The sequence below is a fragment of the Pundamilia nyererei genome, unplaced genomic scaffold, assembly GCF_000239375.1.
Source record: "Pundamilia nyererei isolate P.nyererei 1_Seehausen unplaced genomic scaffold, PunNye1.0 scaffold00058, whole genome shotgun sequence".
Classification (NCBI taxonomy): Eukaryota; Metazoa; Chordata; class Actinopteri; order Cichliformes; family Cichlidae; genus Pundamilia; species Pundamilia nyererei.
In genome coordinates, this window is record NW_005187459.1 from 313,479 (window position 1) to 333,755 (window position 20,277).

The 20,277-nt window shown below is 38.5% G+C and overlaps 1 protein-coding gene across 2 annotated transcripts in view; it reads right to left on the reverse strand.

Moving 5' to 3' along the window:
• The window catches only part of LOC102199080 (low density lipoprotein receptor adapter protein 1), a 46,518-nt gene that overhangs the window by 3,920 nt on the left and 22,321 nt on the right, over window positions 1–20,277 (reverse strand). For both annotated transcript variants that reach the window (XM_005734334.1, XM_005734335.1), the window contains exons 2-8: window positions 16,715–16,857; window positions 13,244–13,356; window positions 5,560–5,674; window positions 5,128–5,200; window positions 4,888–4,974; window positions 2,633–2,760; window positions 1,439–1,473 (exon numbers count right to left, since the gene is read on the reverse strand). In XM_005734334.1, the coding sequence (XP_005734391.1) occupies window positions 1,439–1,473; window positions 2,633–2,760; window positions 4,888–4,974; window positions 5,128–5,200; window positions 5,560–5,674; window positions 13,244–13,356; window positions 16,715–16,857 (694 nt within the window). The remainder of the gene's footprint in view (window positions 1–1,438; window positions 1,474–2,632; window positions 2,761–4,887; window positions 4,975–5,127; window positions 5,201–5,559; window positions 5,675–13,243; window positions 13,357–16,714; window positions 16,858–20,277) is intronic.

Genomic DNA, 20,277 nt, shown 5'->3' on the forward strand with positions numbered 1-20,277 from the left:
TGATGTTTAGAACAAGCTTACAGCTTTAAGGGTGCATGTTGTACAGTGATGCCCTATAAAACAAATAATGTATATTTATGGAAACCTATGAATAAAAATTCAGTCAAATTCACCTTTACAAAAAAGGTTGGCCATTGCGTATAGAGCTAAATAATAATACAGATTTTCAAAACAAAATTAAACGCCACATGTCATTAAAAATAAACACACAAATAAATAAGGAAATAAATCCCTCCTTTTAATGTGTCAACAACACATTTCACAGAAGCTGGGTGAGGGCTGATGAAAGACTGGAAAGTTTTTTTTAATGCATTGGTGTGTACAGCAGTAACAGCATATAAATGTTTTTGGAGCAACACATGCTGTGGTGTATACATTTTTCAGGAAAAGCCTGGAATATTTCATCAAAAATGCTGATAACACCATTCTGCATGTACTTCAAAAGAGCGGCTCAACAGGAAGAGAACCAGGGTGTGCAGCCTGGAGTCCAGAGCTATCACCCCTTTAAAACATTTCATAAATTATGAAATGAAAAATAAGGCAAAAGAGTATCTGAACAGCCTCGGAGAAGCTGAGATTCTACAAGAAGCACGAAAGGGAACATATTTTCTTTTCAAGACAACAGAATCTGGTCTCCTCAAGTTCACAGAGGTAAAAGAACAGTTAAATGATAATTACTATATTATTACTATACAGTAGTAGCACTATTTTCTTTTTTCTTTTTTTTTTAATTGAAACACGTTTATCTTGTAAATAAGACACTAAGTCTCAGTGGGATTACCTGTAAAAATAAGGTTGAATAAAATAAAAGACAAATTTGCAGAATTCTGACACTAAATTTGGTGGAAAGGTGCCTCTCACACAACGGTCATATTAGTGGAGGATTCACTACAAAGTGAAACAGCGCAGCATAACTCCAGAGTGTGTAACTTGTAACTTGCAGAAGGTCTTTTGCATGAGTCAGATCATTTCTAAAGCTTTGAATTTTTCACACAACTCTTTGGAGATCAGATAATCCCACTCAACTATTCACAGTAAGAAATTTTGATTATGCCCACCCAAACCTTTGCATGCTACTGTGAAAATATCTTAAGACAGCTGCTTTGAATATCAAGTTATTTCACCAGTTTCAATGCCATCTTTTAGACCAAGGTACCTTGGAAAATCATGTTTATCACATTCGCCTGCTTATTTCAGTTTCTATGTGACTTTCAATATCTGTTTTCAAAAGAAAAGATATTTCATCCAAAGACTCAAAGGCCCTCAGTGTAACTCAGGAGCTATTCAACTGTAATCAAAAGGCAATATTCATTGTCACAATGTGTTGAATACATTTGTTTCTTATGGTAGTATTTAAATATTAGTGTGCATAAAACAAGAAAATCTGATTTTATTCTCATTAGCGCTCTGCAGAATTACAGTCACGAACAAAGCTCACCTTGAGAATGCATCCTCAAGTCCATCTTCCACATCCTGTTGAGACACAACAATAGGACTCAGTCCACGTTCAAAGTGCTTCAAGTTATAATCCTGCTCCTTCTGTACTTTCAAGCATTTGTGCATCTGCACTGAGCCAGGTGCTTGCCTGTTTGCTTATTCACATAAATGAACTGCTACTGAGGAATCAATCTGTGAAAATAGATTCTCTTAATCCAGTCACAGATGCAACTCAATTAACAGTCACAGTAATAGATATTTAGTACAATATGAGGAAGTACCCTGGAAAAATACCCCACTTAATAAGCACGGACAGATGATAAACTGCACAACTGCAGCAATAAAATGAACTTGAACCAGCTTGAACCAGGTCTCGTTCAGCCACAGGATCATTTCTCACTGAGAGGAAAGGCACATCAGGGAAAAATGTGCATCAGCGGGATTTCCGTGTATGAGATCAGTGTATATGGGAGACATTCGTATGGGTATGGTGTCACCTAGTGTTGAAAATCTGCAACTGAACACCAGATTATATACAGATGTGCAATAAATGTATAAAATTAGCTCCCATTATTTTATACTTTGCACATATTTATTACGTTTTATAGAGGATAAATGGCAGGATATGACCAATAATCATGCTATACTATTCCTTCCCACTTTTACATTTTAATCTTTTTTTCCACTGAAATTTAAAGTTTCAATTTTTTCCATTTAAATTTGGCTCATGTAAAGAAGAGGTCCATGGATATATGACCATATTCATCATTCTAGTCCACTTATTCGGTTTAAAAGTTTAAAGCACATTTAATAGAAAGACAACATCAAACTAAGTTGAAATGATAAATTTTACATGAAATAAACATGGTTTAAAAAACTAAAAACAAATATTATGTATGAACATTTAACAGTGGGATTATTTGATTGTGAAAGGAAGGCTATTGCAAAGCCTTGGAGCAGCAACCACAAAAGCGCAATGTCACTAACCACTAACCCCAGTATTTAAAAGCAGCTGGTTTGAGGATTTAACAGACATAGTGATATATTAGGAGTGGAGAACTTCTGAAATGTGCAGTACCCAAATGCTGAAGCAGGCATGGATTTATAGGCAAAAGGAGCAGACATTAATTCTGTATTTGACAGGTAGCAAGAGCACGCAAGCTAGCAATGATGTAACACTTTAAAGCTGACCTACCCAAGAGTCATGTTTGATTGGTCGCCTTCGAGTAGGGTTACTACGAGGTGAGGGCGAGCTGAGCGAAGCAGAGAATAAGGGCCTCCGAAGCTTTTCCTCCATCCCACTGGGCTTATGTGTCTCTGGATCTATGAGAGATGGCAGGTGCTTATGAGAGGCTGCCAAACAATAAAGCAAAAGAGCAGGAAGAAGGAAACATAGAGGGCAGAGTAGAGACAGGCAGATGAGAGGTAAAGGACAGACACATCCGGACGCAAAGGAAAGGAAGAGCTGTCAGATTTCAAAGAGGTGAAACAACATCTCCAGCCTGTGGCACTCAAAAACTTCTCCATGACAGGCACAATTTAAATCATCTCTGTAAAACATTAATGCATCTGTCTGCGTAGTTATTCCAAAGGTCCTTGAGGCTTTCACACCAGACTTTCTCTATGTCCTCAGGCCACTACCACTGGGAGCAGAGCAAATTTTAATTGAAAGAATCTGGGAAAACCAGGCCGCGACTAACAATGGATGATTAAGTCTCGTTTTGTAAGTCTGCTGACCCTCTGAGGTCAGGAAAACATTTTGACCTATAAAGAATAACCTATAAATGTCACAGTCATTAGAAGGCGCTTAAAATTCACTGTTTCCCTGAAGGGTGATTTGCCCTGAGCGTGTATGACAAGTGACAGATGACTGATACATTTGTGAGAGAGCAGTGTCAATCAAAAACTTAAAAGCCAAAATTGTGATAGACTTAGTATAACTGAAAAGGTCATTTAAGATCATCATAGGACTGACTTGCAGTGATTTCCACTTAGTCACGATGAGTTGAAACGGATAGGTTTGTGCGGATGAAACAAATCAGCATCTTATTATCGCTTCACTTCAATAACACAGCATATTATTTTCCCAGCATTAATCAGATCCCCGTGTGCAGACTGATTTCAAACGCGGATCTTGAGAATTGATTACAGAAGCAACAAACCTGAAAAAAGGGTTTAAGAGAATAGACACTCTTTGGCATTCTTGCTGAGAGATAGATGAGAAGATTGACGCCACTTTCTCGTCTCGACAGTAAATATTGTGCGACTCAAAAAGACAGCTGCCAGTTAGCAGAGCGTAAAAAGTGGAAACTGCAGGAAACTGTCAGCCGTGACGCATGATGAATTCTAATTTTCTGACATGAAGGCCCCAAACAGCTTGAGCAGCCTAGATCAAAACTTTCAGCTGTTTTAATGTGTCGTCTGCGCCCAAACACAGAGTGATTTAAAAAGGAAAACGTAATGCTGCACATCCCTAAAAACGCTTTTATCTTCTGAAACATGTTGCCTGCCTCGGATTCATTAAAAATCACATTTTTTCAACATTTAAAAAGTTGTATTTGTACTATTTTCAATAAAATTAGAGCAATAATAAAGATTTTCAAGTCATGACCTTATTTTGGAAAGCAGATTGTGTAATCAGCCTCTGTCATATCTTAAAGACTTCATAGTACCTCATTATCCTAGCACAGAACTTCTCTCTCAGACTGCAGGCTTATTTGTAGTAAGCGTTTCAAAAGTTTTCAACAGTAGAAAGAAAAAGTCGAATCCTGATAAATCTTGGAGTTAGGGCTGGATCAGATTACCCTGAAGCATCTCATTGTTATACTGCAACAGGCTTGCAGGCTATCCCATGATCCACTGAGTGTTTCTTCTTCACTCACCTCTTTTAACTCTCTGTGTGTTTATACATCACTACTATTTAATCATTAGCAACTATTAAACCCGGGTTCTATCTGCTCTCTTCTCCCCTCACCCCCAACTACTCATGGCAGATGGCTGCCCCTCTCTTAGCCTGATTCTATCGGAGGTTTCTTCCTGTTAAAATGGGGTTTTTCCTTCCCACTGTCACCAAGTGCCTGCTCGTCGGGGGTTGTCTGGTTGTCGGGGTTTCCTTTTTAATACTGTAGGGTCTTTATGTTGTAATTATTAATTAATATAACACACCTTGGCACAATATTGATTGTGAATTCAACAGAATTTTTATAATCTCCCCCCCGGTTTTATGGTGATGTGCCAGACTTGTTAAAAAGCAAAGAAAATGAATTTAATTTGGACTTGTTGCTATTTCTAATATTGAGAACTAGATAATTTGTTAAATCACATTAAAACAACTTCACAGTTAACACAGTATTTAACATTCTGCTGTCTTTTACCTTTCACTAATACAGTTATGTCTTGTTCGATATGCGGGGACACAATATGGATGAGGACACAATAAAATGAAGTTACCTGCTGGGACACACTGAGCGTCCGCTGCCTCCGTCTGCCCATTGCTTGCTGCGCACGTACAGCAGGTCCTGGCCTTCTTGCTTTTGTCTGTGAACCAAGAAGCTGTTTCAAACTCTTAGAAAATAACAGACTCCAACTATACTTGAAACTTTCATTTATGCACAGACAATTTAATGTCCACAAAATGCTGAGTATAAACGTAAGTTCCAGAGTCATTTCCTCTTTGTTCAGGGAACTTACCTTCCTGAGCAATCTCCCAAAGATCTAAGGCCACTTTAAAGGCCTGGGCTACTGTTAATGTTACAGCCTGAGCCTGGAAAGAGAATAACACAGAGAAACTAGATGAAATTAAATTATTTTTAATAATGGGTATTTGATTTTGTGATAAAGAAGATATTTTAACTTTTTCTTTGCATAAGAGTGTATCTATTGTGATAGATTTGTCAGAAAGCAGTATTTTTTTAATACTAACCACAGAAGTAAATCTCAAGTATCACTAAGGAAACAGCCACAAGATGGAGCCACACGCCACCCATTCTTATGTTACACTTAGAGTTCATAATTATTGGTCCTGAAACAAACTGAGCATCCTCCTAAAGTCTGACAACATATATCCAACACATCAGTCTAAATCCAGGTATATACAAGAAACCCACGGCACTGCAGACTTACAATTTTCTTCTTTTGGCAGAGAAAGGCATGGCACTCAAGAGTCTCGTTGAACTGACTCTGTGAAACATATGCAAAGACCTTATCCTGAGTTTTATCTGCTGTGCAGTATGAGATTCTGTTTTAAAGGAAAGAGAGAAATATGAGAGAGAACAGGATTTTATTGCAGTGTAGCAGTTCCATCAATTCACATGATATACAGTCAGTTACAAAGGCTCTACATATTTCAGCCAAGCACATAAATAAAGTAATATCTAGTCCTTACCAGGTTTTAAAAATAGGTAAATAAAACTAAGATCATTAACAACACATGACATAAAACACCATGTTATTTTTATTTGACAAAAATGGAGCCAAAATGCAGAAGGAATGCAGGAAAAACGAAGATGATTTAGTAGTTTAGTAGAACCACATTTGATAACGATAACTTAAAGCAATAATTTTCTGTCTCTCACATTGCTGTGGAAGAATTTTGACCATCCTTTACAATGTTTTCTCAGTTCATTAGGTTTTGTTTATACACAGCAAACCTAAGGACTTGCCAAAGCATTCCAATGAGGTTGCGGTCTGGACTTTAATTGGGCTACTGCAATGACTTGATTTGGGGTATTTTTGGTTATAAATTTGTCCCTTTGCTTTGAATCATCATCCTGTTGTATGGCCATATGTAAGCCACGTTTTAGCCATTAGACAGATTGCCTCACATTTGACTTATTATTGACACATTTGACATTGGTATGCAGAGGACTTCATGATCAGTAATAACTAAAAGGTCCCCAAAGACCAAATCATCACCCCTCCACCACTGTGTTTGACAGTTGGTGTAACATGTTTGTGCTGATATGCTCTGTTTGGTTTTCACCAAACATAGTGCTGTGCAAACATCTCGTCTATCCAGAAGTCTTCTGTTTTTTTCCAATGCAGCTTTCTTGAATGTTTTCCACTTGGGAATATTCCTTCTCGCTGCAGAATGATGGCCTGTTTTTATAATTGGCCTTAAAACACTTCCCAGATTGATGATCACCAACAGTTCATTCATTGCTGAAGTCTTCCCTCCTTGGCATTGTATTAACAAAGCTAAAGCTGAATGTTCTAAACCACAGAACTACCAAAATTTCTGATTTTATAGGAGATGCTAACATTTACTGATAACCAGTTAACATTTGATCAGCAGCACGCAGCTGCTACTTACAGTCTTAATTGCTATGGAAGCGGTAAGGGTGTAATATCTCATGTGTTTCTGCTCATCTAAGGTTGTATTTAGTTAATTTTCAGACCCAGTGCGGACCATATAATGTTTTTTAATTATGTTCCGATATGTAAAACCTTAAGAGTTTGAATTTTGCCATGAGTGTACATCCATTTATAATGAATGATACACGAAAAAGTACAAATAGGAAGGCTTTAGTGTCACACATGCGACACAAAGTACACAACATTACCTACTAGTCCGCACTGTGAATGAAACCTCGTAGATCAAGGTAAGCTGCACTGCCTACATGTCAATTAAGGCTGTAACTTTGCGGTTTACTTTTTGCATATGCATGAGCACACCAGTCACAGCACCAGAGCAATGGATATGAATAATATGCTGATTGAGTCCCACAGCTGGGCAAAGACAAATGAGCAGCAGTGACATCCATAAGTGAGTTGTGCTTGAAGCTGTAGGCACTTCAGAGTTTGGATGGAGAGAAAGTGTTTCATGCCGAACTCGAATGTTGATAAAATGTTACCTTTAAAGACTGAGCTTGTCGATTAACCCTGAATTTTCAGCAAAGGAGCATTATTTACACTTTTGTGATGAAAATGATAGAATTATTCAGGGGTAAAGGACTTTTTAAAAAAATATTATATTCAGATAAACTGTTTGCTGTTCCTCATTTTTTTATCTGAGAGCATCAACCACTGCAGGAAGGCATTTGAAACTGCAGGAAATCTGCTGAAGATTTTCTGAAATAACCTCCCTGACAGTTACATAATATATTGCGAATTCTTATCAACCGCAGAAAAATGTCCCCATCATGTGGGTATATATATATTTTTTCCTCTGAAGCATTTAAATTTCTACCATCAGTGGAAAATAGAAAGTCTAAGATTACAAATTGATCTCCACTGTGATTGTATTGCATTTGAGACCTCATTCCCAGCAGTCACACTGAATCCACTATCTGGTTTTCAAGAAATCCAATTGTCTGCAAATCCAGCCACAGCCTCGGCCCTGTGATTTTCAATAGTTATCTAAAACCCAATCCAGACAAAGTCCACCAAGCCATTTTGTTCTCCCACAGCAGCTTGTTTGGGGCTCACTGAGGCAACAAAAGCAGTGAATTTCCTTTGTCAGATTTTACACAGGCTATTAGAAGCTGTATTGATCTTCAGTCACTCTGTGTATATGCGATGGTTACCTGAATCGGCAGCGTGCGTCATTTGTTTGTTGCCTTAAATAGATATGCAAATTAGCCACGGTAAACGTTGCACTTGACCTTTTTCACTATAATTAAAAACAGCACTACAAGGACAATTAGGGGCTCCTTCCATAAAGCCGATAGCAGAACTCTTCGACACGAGCTATGTTGCTATTTTTTATATTCATGCTGTCATCATCATCACTGGAGAAAAGAGAAAGCTCTGAGTTGATGGCTGTATAATCTGCCATCATTAGAGCAAATTGTAAACTACGTGCAAAGGGGATTTGTGGATGGCTGACACTCATTTGCTACCCCAATTCAGAGGTGGGGGTTGGGTGGGTAGTGGTGCTAAAAATGAAGTTATGTATTCGATCAAACAACAACCATGAAATCAACAGCGCTCACTACTCCATCTCAGATTGTTTGCTGGCTTGCACCACTGATGCATGACCCACATAGCAATGCCCAGGATACCCAGCTTTGCGTATTACCCCCTCTCCCGAAGCGCGAACTTATATTTGGGGCCGTAATTGCATAAAAATGAGCAGGGAAAAGTTGAAAGGGTTGACCTATTTAAGATTAGAAAACAAGAATGACGAAACTCAAGTACTACTCAATACAACTCAATTATCATCCTATTGAGATAGTATGTGCTTTTAATTAACTTCATATATTTTACACAAGATGAATTTCACTTATTTTAAATATTTAAGCATCCACATGCCTTCATAATTCTTTGTGTTCTCAGAATTTTATTTACTAAATAATATGCTCCCTTCAAGGCATCTCCTTGTGCACATCTGGATCGCTTCTAGCAAACATAGATTTCCATTCTTACCGCTACACTGCATCTGCTATTTCGCAATCGACTTGCAAGTACAGAAAACACTACTGATGAGAAATTATCCTGACCTGTGTCTAAAGGTAACAAACGGAGCACAACCAAGAGCATAGCAATCTTTATTTTGGATTATGCAAGTTAAGCCTGTCAGTGACCCAAAAATTGTCTCGTACCATGCTTTCATCATGTTGCAACTATTCACACCACACTCAAAAACAGTTGTTTGGCCACACCAACACAATCCCTACTAAGCTACTGCCCTACTTGCCAGATTTGGCTCCCGCAAAATGAGATTTATTTTGAAGAATCATTATTTTGATCTAGTGGCGGACATCCAGCGCACATGCAACTGATCAGAAGGGGTGATCTAAAAATAACTGGGGCTTAAAGGAAGCAGACCCTGAAGGCGATAGCAGCTAAAAATTACATCAGGCGTGTTGTGTTTTTTGCATTTTTCTCGTTTCTTTCTTTTGCTTTTTAAGGACTGATCTGCTAACCTCAGAAAAAGTTCTATGAATAGAATTTAAATCAGTAACTGCAGCATTTGACATTTTATTTTTATTTAATGGCAGTATCTAAGCTTTAGCTGCTCTTGACATATTTTTAAAACCTTTTTTAGCCTTATTATGAAAAAAATAAAACATTTTCACAGTCAGTCTTTAGCTTTCCCAGAACAATGTGCTGTAAGCGAAATATTAAAATAGGTCAGTGCACACGCAGTGCATGTCTTGCAAGTCAGTGACCCCAAAACTGTTTGTGCATCAGTTATGATTCACATTACTAATATTATTATTTTGCACTGGACTGTCCAAAATCCCAATATCACAATAATCATATTAAGAAGCACATGCCACATTGACTTCTACTGTCAACAGCATAAAAGTCAGACTTATACATATAGTTACATGTATTCATCAACAAAGAGGCCTCTGTCCAGTGAATGTACATGTAAGATTTAATCCATGTGCCAAAGACACGTTTCTTCTATTTATAAAAACTCTTAAGAAAACTTTTTAGTCATTACAGGATAATAAGTGTCAGACGTGCGGCGCAGTGGATCTTATTTTCCAATACAGGCCTTCAGGTTTAAAGAACAACAGGAAAAAAAACCAACCTGACAGTATCGCATAGTTCCCGCTAAGCTTGAACAACAGAAGCTGAGCTGTCAGTCGCCATCATATCTCCAAAGGGGCTGTCTGGACTGCAAGCCTTTGATCTTCTTACTGTGTACCGCACCGGTATTTGTGAGGCAGCGAGAGAACGTCATTGGATATTATTTAAATATTTACAGTACAAAGCCTGAATAGATCTTCACACATCAAAGCCTCAAACCTTTCATACGCTGACTGAAACAGGTCTGCTGCTTAATTCAACAGTGATAACTTCTGTTCAATTTTCAACTTAGCAATACTATAAAAAAGAAAGAAAAAGCAGTGGGTTTTTTCATCTTTAAATAAAATGATGAAAGAAGCCATGTCTCCATGAATGTTTAGGATCACTGTTACACCCAATATCCTCAGCTTAGAGATCGTACAGACACATGTCAGAACCACGTGTATCATTACAAGGTGTGTTGTCAGTCTGCATTTCAGCTCTGCTTTTCTGACCCGTATGCTCTGCTGATTGATATGCTGGCTGTTCCCTGAGAGCTCTTGTCAGAATATGAATCAGCAACGCTAGCCCAGATGGAGTCTGAACACCCTCACAATGTTCTCTGCTGGGAGCATCTTCTGTCTGCATGTTTTAAACAAAGCATGTTTTTAAAAGGATGACAAACATCGATTACTGTATTGGCGTTGAATATCTGGATTTTTCTACACCGGCGCACATAAAGGCCTCTCCAGAGTGTCAGTACTCAAAAACGAACCAGCCACTTGTCTACTGATCCAGTAAGTGGCTGCATTAATCAAACTCCCACATCTTCTCCTACACCTGCAGATCTGCAAATCTGTGCATGACCCAGTAACACAAAACACACAGATTACTTATATTTTGAACTAAACACAGGAAGATTTCTTCAGCACTGATTACGGTTCAAACATCTATAGGAATCCTTTGTTAGAGACTGATCTAAGAACAAGAAGCTGTAACTTTAGCCTAGCATAAAGACTGGAGGTAAACAGCTAACCTGGCTCTTCTTGATAGAAAGCTGTCACACCAAATAGCTTCTGACATTTAATTTGGATTAACTGGATCTGGTGAATCTTTGGAGCCCACCTAATGTGCACTTTTGAAAATTGTGCTTTGTTAGAAGCAGAAAAATTTGACTTCTCCCTAACAGGAACTCTGCTTCATTATCATATCAATCATATCATATCACTTCCTTCCTTATATATAAGCTCCATCACCGATCTGTAAACTACTGACGGGTATTATCATTACAATCCAGGGTTATGCCGCTGTTTGCAGTTAGACAACAGCAGCTCTGCAAATCCTGGAACATCAAGCTTATGACAATAAGCTCTAACCCTTTAACATCAAAAGCTATTGGCTATTTTGAAACTGTAAAAAGTGAAATTCCACCCATACAGGTTAGTATTGCATTGTTTTGGGTGTGGATGGGTGCAGTGGGAGGGTTATGGGTGCTGGGATCCTATTTTCCATGCCATGCACAATGCCCTCCTGTCTGTTTTCTAACCCCCACTAAGCTTCCCCTGAGGGGAAACAGGCTGGCTTTAACCCAGTGTGAATCCAAAATTAATTCTACAAACACACAAGTTTACATACACACTCACTGTGCAGGTTACATCCACAAAGTCACAAAGTGTGGACATATGTACACATAACTTGTGTATCTAACTCCCCCTGTGGATGCTACGCACTCTAAACACAGTCTTGATTTGCTTGATTTGAATTCTTTCACACTCTGCTTGCTTTCTTGGCCAACAAATGGATTATGTGCAGCAAAAAAAAAAAAAAAAAAGATACGAGGGGGTGGGGTGGCTACAAGGAAGTGGAGGTGGGGGTGGGGTTCCATAAAATCTTCAGTCAACCCGAGCACGGCATGTGGTCCTTCACTGAGTCCTGTATCATATCTCGGCAAACAATCGAAGCTCGAGTTTCAGTCTAAGAACTCTGTTGTCCTGTGTTCAAAGCTCAGTTTAAGATAATGAGCATAAATAGGAGCTTTTTTTTTCCTTAGACAGTATAAAGGAAAAGAGGAGAGAAAAGAAGGAGATCAAAGACGAGGCAGGTTTCACTAGCCTGTGGTCTGTTACTGCTGATAAGGTGGATCAAGAGGGGATCCAGAGCTACACCTGCACACACATCGATTCACCTTCAAACACATCGTCTTTTATCAAAGCTTGTTCTGTAATCACAGTCCAGCCATATGATATTTAGACTGTAATCCCAAACAACAAGAGGCCAAGGCTGTATTACAGAATGCTACCCACACACACACACACACACACACACACACACACACACACACACACACACACACACACACACACTCTGATTTGTTAGAGTGAAACCTAGCTTCTGTTCACATGAGGGATGCACTTATTGTGAAATTATGGGCTGATTTAGCCACTTTCTGTTATGTTTTGTTGTAATTGGTTTCCTTTACCCTTTGGTGCCAGGCAAAAGAAGATATTTCATTACCCTATTGTTCAACATTTAGTCCAAAATTGATGTGATACAACAGATAATCATCTTGTGATGTACCCCTAATTGACCCACTCACCACAGCTCTGAGCAGAAAACTGCTTAGTTTAATGCTGCAAAAGAAGCACGGCAATGGACAGAAGGGAAAATGACCTACATAGAAGGTCAAAAAATGAAGCCATATCATAACAACAACAGCAACAAGACTTATATTAAGAGTATTATATCAAAGAATGGCTGAACAAAGGATAAAATAAAGGAGAAATAAAATAGCAGCAAATTATTATAGAAAGAGGGGATAAGACAAACCAATGACCTCTTGTAAAATGAATTAAAAAAATAATAATTTTAGTGAATTTGAATTTAAATTGAGTTTGGTACAAATGAGTTCTCTGCTGGAGTGTTTGTCTCATTCAGTTCCAAATCCCTGCAGGTGTATCGGCTAACTCTGATAGCAAACTAGTATATTACATGCACACGCTGCTTGGGAAGTTTGAACCAATGCTGGTACCTCTGCAAGGTTGTAGTCCACTATAATGTTTTCCACTTTAATCAGTTTATATCTAGAGCACAGTTAGACAGAGAGTACATTGTAGCAGTACAGTAGAGCCTGAGAGGAACTGTTTCTGATAATGAATGTCAATTTTTATGAACCATGCTGATTGTTCAGTTTTTGGGATTTTTTGTTTTTAAGAAAAGGGCAAAAAATTGAAGTACAGGAAAATGAGGGAAGGGAAGTTCTCTGGGGAACAAGAGTATTAAAAAAAATCTTAGTAATCAATCACTGTTGTGGACCAACAGGTTCAGGATAGAAATGCGATGGCCGTACCTGTAAATGGAGACATTCTCTATGAGGTCTGTGGTTTCTGTGTCTGTGATAACGATGCCTTTCGGTGAGACCGTCAGTGTTACTTTCCGAAACTTCTTTGCACCGGCTCTGGCCTGTGGATATTGAACACAAAACATATACAGTAATGTGCAAAAGTCTTGAGCCACCCCTAGTTTCGTCCAGTGAACAACAGTTCTCCAGGCTTTCTGAAGGTCTTTCAAAGTTTTGGAATGTTTGTTGCTTTTTCACTCATTTTCAGTCCAGTCCTTGTACCTGACCATTTTCAGAGGATTTTTTTTCTTTTTGTTAAGATGCTTAACACTCAAATATATATTTTTCAAGCATAAAGAGGTACCCAACTCAAGGGATGAACCTGTATCGTATGTACAAAAATAGACAACATAGCAAAGAAGAAACTTCAAGCAGTCTTTTTAAAGTGTATCTTTAAGCACTTTGTTACTAGTAGCCTGTGCCATTTCTTTAGTTGACATGAAATAGTCATTTTGTACAACCAATCAAGAGCAGGTGAAGAGTATATGAAGGTCATGTCTTTAAGAAATAGAAAGCAATCCATCAAAGACCTGACACAGGATCTAAGAGATGGATATAGCCCTTCAGTTGATCCGTCTACTGTTCTCTCAAGCCTCATCAAAGGTGAGGTTGAAATGGAAGTGTGGCTGTATTTATGCCAAATTAAATCAGTGGCAAGAGTTCTGATGGGGTGATGAATTCAAAGTGACATTTTTGGTTCAAATTTCTGTCAACGTGTACGGATGAGGTCAGGAGAGAGGTACAACAGTGAGTATCTACAGCCATCTGTAAAACACCTTGGAGGCTCTGTCATGGTTGCATTTTAGCCAGCGATGTTGGAGATCTTGTCAAAATGAATGCAATTATGAACGCAGAAAAATATAGTCAGATTTAGATCCAACATGTAATATCATCTGGAACGTGTCTCAATGGCATGTTCCAGATAGTATTTTTGCACGACAATAATCTCAAACTCGCTTCAATAAAAGCATACCAGGATAAAAAAAACAGACAATGAAACACTACCTTAATATTGTTGAGGCAGTGTGGGATCATCTTGATAAAGAATGGGGGAAAAAAGGCAGCCAAAATCCAAAAAGGAGCTTTGAATGTCCTTCAGTAACTTAGAGAAGTATTCCTGAATACTAGTTAAACATTTTTTCTTAAAAAAAGAAAGCCTGGCTATGTTGAGGAATAAAGGAGGCCATTGCTGCACCCGTTTCTCATTTTCCTATCAAAAACTAGGAAAAAGGAAGGGTGGCTGAAGACTTCTGCACAGCAGACACACACTGTGTATACAAACATAGATGAAAGAAGATGAAGAAACTGGAGGAAATGTTGCCTCATAGAAGAAAATGCAGGCCTTCTATGTCACTCTGACATTAATACGAAATGACCTTCTGATCAAACACTAAAAGCCCTCAACTTGTAAACAGTATGCTGTTAAGCAAAACCAAGCAGCCTGCTTTATAAAAAGCGACAGAATGAGGGGAGAAAAGCTGCAACATGCAGCCCAGAATCATCACTCCAGGTCAGGCCAGCAGCCACTGACTCTCCCTGAAACTTTACACCATCTGGATTTCCAGAAAATGCAGCCATAGTGCTGAGCTTTTGCCCTACATGAGTGACTGTTGACAGTGACAATGACCTCCAGATAATACAATTAAATAGCAAATGAAAGCAGTTTTTTGCGACACTCAACAGATATCAGGCTAAGCATCAGTAGAGTGACCACCAATGAATAGATTAAATACATATAAATACAAATACATTTAAAGAACTACATAATTTAGTATTTCCATATGTTGAATTGTGTAAGAACTCTTTTATTCATAAAAGAATGATGGTGAGAAGCTAAAGATCAGTAGGAGTGAGATCTTTGCTTAAACAAAACTAGGACTTCTCAAGGACAATGGGAATGGTGCCATGGCTTGCTGTAGGAATTGTAATACCCTGGAGATGGTGACATTGAACAATAGTCTCTGCTTAGAACCACAACTCTTAAAAGCGTGCTGTAGCTGATTGTGGTAGCTCTTTCATGCAGGAAGCGCTAACGGCTACAGTTGCCGGCGTCATGTTTCGAGTGCCATGCCACAAGGCAAAAACCAATCTGTCAGCTTGAGATACGCCAAGTTCAGCCTTTCTCTATGTTTGCTTCCCCTGTCTTGTCTAATCATGTCTTACTGAAGCATGTAGTGAACAGAAAAGTCACTCATTTATTCAATATACCCATTCAGTTCAGTCAATTATAATGGTTACCGAGGGAACAGACTTTTTGTCTTGGTGTAAATCAACTGATTCTTAATCCCACCATTAGGTTTGGTTCAGTCTCTAATTGAGAGGCGGGGGATTTATGATTGTACTGCTGCCTGTGCCAGGCTGTTCATTCTGCAAAGAAACATCAGACATTTGCATTGTTGAGAAAGTGCCAAGTGAATAGGTGTGCAAGTGTGAGCGTTAGTAGAAACAGAAACATGAGTATCAATTTGCATGAATAAAAACAGTCCAGGAATTGGCTTCTTGGTATGTATTCCAAGTTAACTGGTTTAAATGCAATGGTTTTCTTGTAGTTTCAAGAGAAAACTGCCAGCCGGCTGAACTAATGTAGAAAACCGTACCCAGAAATCCCCAGTATGCTGGTGGTAAGCACAAACATGAAAACAGAGATTGGCCTTCTGCATGTGTGCAACCCCTGATAATCCTGGATTAGCTGCTCTATTTCCATGCATATACGTGCAAACCTTGACACAGAGATAAACTTTGTAAACAACTTGGCAAGCAAATTACAGAAATTTCCCTGTGAATGATGCTGATTACTTGGTTTAAGAGTAATCGCAGTAAGCTGTTAAATATTTCGCAGAACGTCTCAATCAAAAGATTTCCTTTAACTGAGCTGTTTATCCTTAATACTCATATAAGACAATAATCAAAGGTTATAGTTTAAATGATTCTGACAGTGTCACAGTGATTTTGCTCCTGTTATGATGACAATCAAATTCACTGACCCTTTGCTTGCTTATCTTTAAAACAATGTCCTGAGCCATTAAGATGACATGGATGAAATCTAAATTTAGCAATCAGTCATCTTAGAGTCATCTTAGAGTCACTCAGATAATGTGCACTGGAATTTGAAAGTACATTGTCACAGTAATCCTCTAAATAAATATCACTGCAGTTGAAATGTTCACAGTTTCCCTCTTTAAACTTTAGAAATATGATTGTGACCTTTGTGGTCTGGCTAACTAATTTCACTGTATAAGCAACTGTACATTGACAATAAAAACGTTCTAAGTTCTAGATCTTGATGACAGATTTTTGCTAATAGGGTATAATTTATACACTACTTAGTTTAGTAAAATCAAGTAATACCAGCACAGCTCATATAGTGACATGCATTATAATGCATTAGGTTTAAGCTTCTAATGGGGGATAGAGACTCACCGTGGCAACAATTCTGCGAATGGCAGCAGAGGCCATGTCCTCTCCTTTAGGCTGGCCCACCAGAGTCATACCCAGGTACTTCACGTTGAACACCATCCCCTCCAACAGAGTCTCCTTCGTGTCTGTCCAGTTCTCTGGCAGCTCTGGAAAAACAAGTTCATCCCAAAATAAGGTGTTAAGTTACTTTTTCTTTTTGGAAACCGACACACTTTCAAAGTAGTGCATTTGCAGGCTCATGCATATCACCTCAATTCCCAAAAAAGTTGTGACACTGTGGAAAATGGAAAACCAAAAGCAGAATGCAATCATTTGCAAATGTCACACATTCTGGAAAAATTTTTTCCCACTCTTTCAGGATCAGTTTCTAGGTCAGCGTGGTCATTCTAAAGATTGCTGAGCAAACAGTTTACGGTACTCAGCCCCAGCAACGTGTGAGCTGGCAAAGTGACATCACCGCTCCGCACATACTGGTATTAAATATAGAGTCAGATTTTGTGTAACATTAGAAATGTAAAACATGAACAGCTCTAAATATTTAAAATATCTCTGTGATATTTTAAATGGGACTAATTTGAACTTCACTTTTAAATCTAAATTAATTTTGAATGAAATGGGTAACCACTTTTGAATGATTGCATCATTACAGTAGAAAATAGTATGAATTTTAGTAAAAAAAAAAAAAACCCAAAACAAAACAAAACATCCACTGGCAAGCAAATCCAGGATCAGGGCTCTGATAATGCCATAACAGAATGCCTGCAATATCCTGTTGTCTGTGCGATTCCCAACAGGTAGTACCAGCTGTCCTCGAGCTGACTATTGCAGGCAGTGTCAGTGACTGCACCCATGCAGAGAGCTGAAAATATCTTTCAGAGACACCTGGACACCCTACAGATGAGCAGCAGGAGAACAACAACTTACAAAACTGCTACAGGCCACATTCTGTGATAAAAACCAACAGTTGAACAAGGGAAACATCTGAGCTACAGATTTTCAAATGACTCTTCCAACACCAAAGTGTGATTAAACTACAATAAATATAAAACTATGAAATAATCAACATTAAGCTCTAGCGCTTTCCCCCTCTGTCTTTCTTCTCCATATAAATTCAATGCTGCTTACACAATTGAATGAAATGAGAGAGTGAGATTGACAAAAGGAATGAGCAAGAAGAGCAGGGTGAGGGAAAAGAGACACGCACACACAGTGTCCAACACTCTATTGGGATATACTGGCACTAAATTCTCCACATGGGCTGAGCCATCTGTCACTGGCAGACCCCATGCAGCTGTGAAGCGAACAGCAAACACCGCCATCCCCGTCCCACTGCTTCCAACGACTCTGAATTATTAACTAATTTTCAATCACACTGTGGGGGCTGTTTCAGAACCAGAAAGCACATTTGGTGTTATGAAATGCAAATTCTAAGGTACGCAGTGGCCAGCTTACTGTAAATCATTTGACAGCTCTGGATGAGAGGTGGCTGCTGATAAGGAGTCCCATAATTTATCCTCCATGAAAGTTCTGCCTTTAAATGTAATATATTTACAGTCCCGTGTGACCTAGCTCACTACTACCTAGGAATGGTACTTGAATGATTTCCTAACCCCTTCTCACAGTGGTGTCCCTTCTCACAGAAGGTCAAAGGGCAGGTTTGGCTACATGACAGGAAAAAGGGGTTTCAGGCTTTTAAAGAAGAATACATGAAGGGAGAAATTAGATAAGGGACTCCATCCCTGGAAGGATTACTCACAAACAAATTCCATTGACTTTCACCGGCAAAGGGAGCAGGATTCTATATAATTACATTTTTGTTCTATTATGAATGGGTCGATGAGATTTTACTGAACTAATGCATTTAGGTTTTTCAAAATGTTACTGACCAAAGACGCAGATGCTGAAGGGACATTTAAAAAAAAAAAAAGAAAAGAAAAAAGAGCACACACACGTTTTTTAAAACACTAAAAACTGATATCAGTTTTTGACTGTTTGCTGTACCCCTCAATAATCTCTTCCTTCCACTGCCCATACTTATCATTGTGGTGTGCTTCAGGCTACAGCATAGACAAGAGACATGCGCATAAATGTAAAGTATGGTTTAAAAGCTGACAGAAGCTGCACACCCTTCCTAGCTTTCATAGTTAAATATAGCTTCAGAGAGCAACAGTATAAAATTATTTTTTACTTATGGTCTTAGGAAGTTTACACGAATAACTACATCTAACAAGTGTTATTAAAATTCTATTCAATTATATAAATAAAACTAAACTGAGAATGTATTACCAAATCACAACAACAGTCGCCTCAAGTTAAAGGAAATATTAGAAAGAAGCCCCATCAGATGAGCCACTATGAGCAAGTACATGGTGACAGTGGGAAGGAAAAACTCCCTATTAACAGGAAGAAACATCAAGCAAGACCAGCCTCAGGGAGGGCTAGCAATCTGCCGCCACCAAATGAGAGTGACACGAGGGAGAAATCAGTTTATGTTTTGTGTGTCTTAAAGAAAAAAAGTACCAGCTGAGATTGGCTTATTTTAACTATCAAATATCGGTATTAGTCTAAAAACCCAATATTAACCTAAATACATACAAATGTTTTTGTTTGTTTGTTTGTTTGGTTTTTACACAAACTGGTCAACAGATTACTCTCATGGGTGAAGTTGTCAAAAAAACATAGTCAATACTAATAGATAAAAATTACTATCAGATAAGAGAGCGGTCCCCAACCCCCGGGCCGAGTCGTTTGGTACCGTGCCGCGAGAGCTGAGGCTCGGGTGTGAAATGTATGGTTTTCAGGTTTTTTATCGTTAACTCGGTTTCCCTGGGTCTTTTCCCGTGTTGTAGTCGTGTGTCTTATTTTGAAAGAAATAGTTACACGTTGCCATAGCGACCAGAGAGCATTAAGGGGCAGGAGGATGTTACTCTCAATGTTGTTGCCGCATTTCAGGAGGACGCTGCTAATAAAGTTACACAATTACACAGTGAATTCGTGTTTATTATTATATTTACAAAATACCACAGTTTTTCTCTTGGCCGTATCATTTTATTTTGTTGTATTTATCCGCGACACCTTAAAGGCCGGTCCATGAAAATATTGTCTGACATTAAACCGGCCCGTGGCACAAAAAAGGTTGGGAACCTTAAACCTAACCGAAAAAATAGCGTTTTACGCTCTTTTTGCACACTATGTTTTTCATACATGTCTTATAGTTGCGTTACTCTATTTTTTTATGCTATGTGAGAAATTGATGACATTAGTAAACTAGTATTATAATCCTATTCACAGTTAACTCATTTGTTACACGGCAGCTGTGCTCAGGCAAAGCCCTAATGTTTACCACTGCTCATGGGCTAATCTGTTTTAAAATATTAATAAAATATCTTACAAATAACAGGGGGGGAAAAACAAATTTTTTTAATACACATGCGTCAAATTTTTAACATTTCCTGTTTAGTTTTCATCATTTCAGTTAAGGGATAGCTGACTTTACCTGGGACATACACTTTTCTCAGTCTTTACCATCATATACCTATTTAAGACCCTTTTACATCACAAAAGTT